This window comes from Rosa rugosa, chromosome 6 (genome assembly GCF_958449725.1).
Source record: "Rosa rugosa chromosome 6, drRosRugo1.1, whole genome shotgun sequence".
NCBI lineage: Eukaryota > Viridiplantae > Streptophyta > Magnoliopsida > Rosales > Rosaceae > Rosa > Rosa rugosa.
Genome location: NC_084825.1, coordinates 21,518,103 through 21,523,364, shown reverse-complemented (window position 1 = coordinate 21,523,364; position 5,262 = coordinate 21,518,103). Strand labels below are relative to the sequence as shown.

Here is a 5,262-nt window from a genome sequence, read left to right as displayed (position 1 = left end):
AGTCTACAACACTAAGTATCGATTTAGTGAACGCAAGAGACCACAACCAAAGCTCTTACCCAGTAAGGCAAGAAGTCCTTCTCCGGAAGGCTAGAGAAGAACCCCGTGACGAGGTTGGTGCTCTCCTCGTCCACAGCGCTTGAAGAAGAAGTCAGGTCAAGGGACTACCCCGACGACCGCACCCCACGGTGCTGGCACGCCTGCGCAATCACACGCTCAAAAGAGACAGTTTGCAAGCCAACTGGTTTTGGAGCCAAACACTAGCTATGAAAGGAGAAGCTAGCTAATATTAATCAACTATCGCCCACCATCATCAGGCTTCATTATCTGGGCTTGATTCTGCATGCTCTGGTCGGAGTCAATACTGGTTATAAATTCACCTTCATCACCTCTAACATCAACAACGTAAGCATTTGCAGGTGACATCGCAAGCAAGTAGTCGGTCTCTTTCGGAGAGGCATCAGGCTTTCCCTCTGGATGCTTTGCCATAACTTGCAGTATTCCCTCTAGCTCCATAGCTACTTCTCTCATCGTAGGCCTATCCCCTCCTTTCAAACTTAAACATCTTTTGGCGAGATGGGCAACTTGCTCAGCTATTTCAAAGCTTCCCTCTTTGATTATTTCAAGATCAAGAATCTGATCCAAGCGATTCTCTTCCACCGACGTTACAAAAAAGTTCGCTAGGTTTCTCTCTGCCTCAGGCTTCTTGTAAGAAATTGCCACTTGACTCGTTATTAGCTCCACAAGGACAACGCCGAAACTATAGACATCACTTTTCTCTGTCAGTGTGTTTGACTGGAGATATTCAGGGTCTAGGTAGCCAAGCGTACCTTGCACTAAAGTGGACAGCTGATTTTGATCTTCAGGAACCAATTTCGAAGCTCCAAAATCTGACACTTTGGCTGTGAAATTGTCATCCAATAGTATATTCGTTGCTTTCACATCTCGGTGCACAATCTGCATTGAAGTAGAGTAGTGCAAGTATGCTAGGGATCCTGCTGTTTCTGCTGCTATCTTCATTCGTAACCCGAAAGAAAGCGGTCCCTTGCCATTCTTTTTATGAATGTGCTCATAAAGAGTGCCATTGCTAATAAACTCGTAAACCAGTAAAGGTGTTTGGGTATCCAAACAACAACCGAGGAGCCTCACGACATTTCTATGGTTGATTTGAGAAAGAACAATTACCTCATTAATGAATTGATTACTCTGGGTCATTGGGGCATTACTTTTTGACACTTTTATGGCAACCTCCTTTTTATCTGGCAATGTTCCTCTATAAACAAATCCATAGCCTCCTTCACCAATTTTTCTGCTGTCATCGAAGTTGTTTGTGGCCTTCTTAAGCTCTTCTCTCGTAAAGATTTTGGCCGCTTGAGGTCCGTCAAAATTCTCCAATTTTTGTTGTAACAAGAAGCCACCATTGTCTTTGAAGTACTTCTCCTTGAGTTGCTTGAACTTTCTTCTTTTCATTCCGCAGTATATCCAAAATGTTATAATCAACATGACTAGGAAGCTTAAACAGACACCTGGACAAATTCAAAAGATCAGTACAACGTACTCAAATCTATTCGTACAACTTGACTATTAAATCACCAGGGATTCTAAGATGGTGATTAATCCCAAAGTATTCACTAACTGTCCGGCCGGAACTCGGAACTTGGAAGTGCGTGCTTGTTTATCGAATAGGATGCATGTTATTTTTTTCTTCTGCAGGATGCATGTTAATATATACACACACACATACATAAAATTGTTATTAGCTAGTGCATACCCAGTGAAATTTGCATTTCTTTGTCATTTTTGCTGGAGGTTTCCTTGATTTGGACACAAGTATTCTTGTCGTTGTCATCGTTTCTATAGCCCTTGTCACATTTACAAGTGTAACTTCCAATTGAGTTTATGCAAGTTGCATGAGCACTACAGAGGGTTAAATTCTTGCACTCATTGATATCTGAACACAAAAAATTACATATAAGCTATATATATATATATAACGCAAATCGCTTAATCAGTTAAAATAACTTATATATAACACAAATTAATAGGAAAGAGGATATGTGTAATACCTAGGCAATCATTGAGGAGGTATGGGTTCCCTGCGTAACCTGTCTCACACTGGCAAAAATAACCACCAGCGCGGTTGACACACTTCGTATTCACACCCTTGCATGCAAAAGCAGTCTCATTGTTCTTCTTTGCTGCTTCGCAGTTGTCACTCCCAATCGCCCAATTAGCAAGCACCGGAAGCTCCTGTCTTGTGCCGTTCAGTTCATTAAAACTTTGATTGCCGGCAAATGTGAAGTTGCGCTCATCCACAATGAAGCCGTAGCTGCAAGGGTAGCTTAGGCCCCACTGGTCCGTTTCTCCGAGGCTGGCACCAACTGTCCACATATCCACCGTAATATTTTGCAGTCCACTAGGGATAGGATTTACGGAGCACCCAAATCCAGTGCAAGTCTCGGGGAATCTTTTGCCAAATTCATCTTGACACAAGCTTACACCGCTGAACCCTACTGCAAAGGGTTGCTCTGGATCTGTGACTTTAAGAGGAAAACCTTTGAACATCGCTACTTTGTTGCACCCAACGGAAAAGACCTTGTTTTTGTCCGAGATGGTGTAAGAAGGAGGCAGATCGAGCACACTGCCTCTGTACAAGGAGGAGTCGTATGAATTGTTGGGCCAACAATTTCGGGACGTGGTCACCATTACTTGCAACTCACTTTCACCCACAGAAATGTTGGTAATGTTTGTGGGAAAGTAATAGCTATCCAAGAACTTTAGGGATGGTTGTGAGGTGCTGTTGTCGCAAGTGATCTTGAATGGCTGAGCATCTTGTTTCGGCACATATAGGTGACAACCATCACTCAAACCAAACGGATATGGAATTGAGACACCACCACAGCTTTCATTGCATTCAGGAGGTGCTTGAGCAGCTGCTAGCATTGTCGTTGCTGCATAGGCTAATAGCACTGCGGCCAAAGAGAGTTGCAAAAGAAGCATTCTCCCATGTAAGCAGACCATGGCACCACTAACTACTACGTAATAAGAGGGGAATAGTACTGCACAAATTTTATTGTGTGTGTTGAAGTTGTGAGCTAGAAGCTAAGCTTAGCTTGAATGGTGTTTTATAGCCGGGCAGGGCCATGCCAGGCCATTTGGTTAGGGGAAATGTCATCCTCATTTCTCTGCTTCTTTGTCTCTTCCAGCTGCAATGTCCTCGTCCAGATTGAGGTCTTTCTTTAATTTTTCATGCATGTGATCATTGTGATGTTAATAATTGGCAATACACCAATAGTTACTCGATAAGCCTAATTGCTAATAGTCAATTAGCCCAGTTGCAAAGTCTTTCATTTTTCTTTAGCTTTGTTTGCAGATGCATAGTTAATTAGCCCAATTGCCTAGTATTTCTTTTTTATTTAGTTTTGTTTGTAAATGCCCGGAAAGTCAAACAAAGGCCCAATGACGATTGCTTTTGCAAACAAATACCCTGAAAGTCAAACAAAGGCCCCATGATGATCATACTTGCAAATTTTAGTTTTAACTAAGGTCTTTCTTATTACATCAGTGTCCTTTTTTATAAATTGTGAGGCATTCATATGTGGACAACCTATTCTAATACCATGATAAGGTTACTGAGCTTTACAATAAAAATTAATTAGCAAATGTAGTTGACCAGGATGGCCGAATTCCTTATGAACACTATTGCAAAGTACCAATTATTCATTGTGGGATATACTTCACATTTTAACATGATGCATGAGGAATGAGTTTGTTAATAATTAATTCCCGTTTAAGTCTTCTTAATTTCCTGTTTAGCTTTTTTTGAGAACAGAAAATATCCATTAATCAATCACGCTTACAATGGGGGGGACATGAACCTAAACCCCAAGAAACCACGGTTACAGAGACCATCAGGCCAAAGGGCCCAAACTCTAACCACCAAACGCCCATTTCCAAGGCTACTTTGAACATTTGACCCCGAAAATTCCAGTAAAACCTTATAATCAACCGCCAAGAAGGCAGCGTCCTCTTCAACACCGTGTCCGAAGGAACTAGACCACGTGTAAAGGATCGCATACCAGCAAATTGACAACAAAAGGAAACCAGAGTTGAACAAAATTGTCCTCGTCCTCGGGAATGACACCATTTACATGGCCAAACACCTAGACCAACTCCTATCTCAACAGAGTAGGAGACCCACCCTAGCTCAGAAGAGTAGGGACTTATTAAACCTAACCAAACCAAACAGAAAACCCTAATTAAAACACAACTAAAACCAAAACAAACGGAAACCAAGCCACACCAACAAGGCCCAAAAACAGAGCCCCGGCCCAACACCCACTTCCCCGAGCAGTAATCAACCAATGCAGAAAACCAATCCCGCCGCCGGCAAGCACCGTCAACGCCACCCCATGCCCTCGCCGCATCCTGATACCTCCTCTCCACCTTGCCAATATGCAGACAAATTCTACATCCAATTGACACCGCAACTAGATCCAGAATCACGACAGAAACAAATCCCAGCCGAGATCCCTTCTGCCGCGAGTTGCCCGCATCCACCATAACCCAGATCGCTCCTTTGATGACGCCATCACCCACCACCGGCCAGAAGCAATTTACTGCATCCCCACAACCGCCATCGTCCCTGATCCGAGAGGGACAGATCGAGAGATCTACCCAACCCGAGGTCAAGAACCCACCCTCCTCCCCTGGACCGCGTCTCTGCCCTGAAGACCCACCCCTAACTAGCAACGCCATCCCCTCCCGGGCCGGAACGCAACGGCAGGATCGCCGGTAGCGCTCGGCCGGGAGAGAACCGAACAACACCGAGTTTTTCCTTCTCTTCTGCGCGCGTGGGGCGCGTTCCCTAAAATAGTCTGCGAAATATGATTCCTATTTCTTCTGCGCGCGTGGGGCGCGTTCCCTAAAATAGTCTGCGAAATATAATTTCCTGTTTAGCTAGTTCGTAGTTTTTTTTTAGTTAATCTTGAAGAGGCATGCATGTCTCTTCAATTCTTTGAGGAATAAGGTTGTTGTCTTTCTCTTGTTTGTTTTAATATACTCTTAATATTTTTTCATTTAATAAATTATTCTCGTTCCTTCTAAATTTGTTAAAAAAATAATATATAAATTATATACAACTCCTAAACATTTAATCTAAATTATGTGTCGTAACTTATTATATATCCTAGTCAGTTTACTAGTCTTGTGTTCATAGAGATTATATATTTATTTTGGGTGATTAATAAAATTGATGTCACA

The 5,262-nt window shown here is 42.7% G+C and overlaps 1 protein-coding gene across 1 annotated transcript; it reads right to left on the bottom strand.

Moving 5' to 3' along the window:
- Nucleotides 1-264: 264 nt before the first annotated feature.
- On the bottom strand, nt 265-3,170 carry LOC133715956 (wall-associated receptor kinase 1-like). The gene is made up of 3 exons (XM_062142663.1): nt 2,067-3,170; nt 1,772-1,951; nt 265-1,526 (listed from the first exon to the last, which is right to left on the bottom strand). Exons 1-3 carry the CDS (start codon nt 3,019-3,021, stop codon nt 298-300), a joined length of 2,364 nt encoding a protein of 787 aa, XP_061998647.1. The 5' UTR covers nt 3,022-3,170; the 3' UTR covers nt 265-297.
- Between the last annotated feature and the right edge of the window lie 2,092 nt (nt 3,171-5,262).

Excerpts from the sequence above, each read along its gene's own strand:
- LOC133715956 (XM_062142663.1), bottom strand. The coding sequence starts at position 3,021 with ATGGTCTGCTTACATGGGAGAATGCTTCTTTTGCAACTCTCTTTGGCC. Across the intron at positions 1,952-2,066 it reads CCTCCTCAATGATTGCCTAG|ATATCAATGAGTGCAAGAAT; the intron begins GTATTACACATA and ends TTTTGTGTTCAG. Across the intron at positions 1,527-1,771 it reads AGAAATGCAAATTTCACTGG|GTGTCTGTTTAAGCTTCCTA; the intron begins GTATGCACTAGC and ends GAATTTGTCCAG.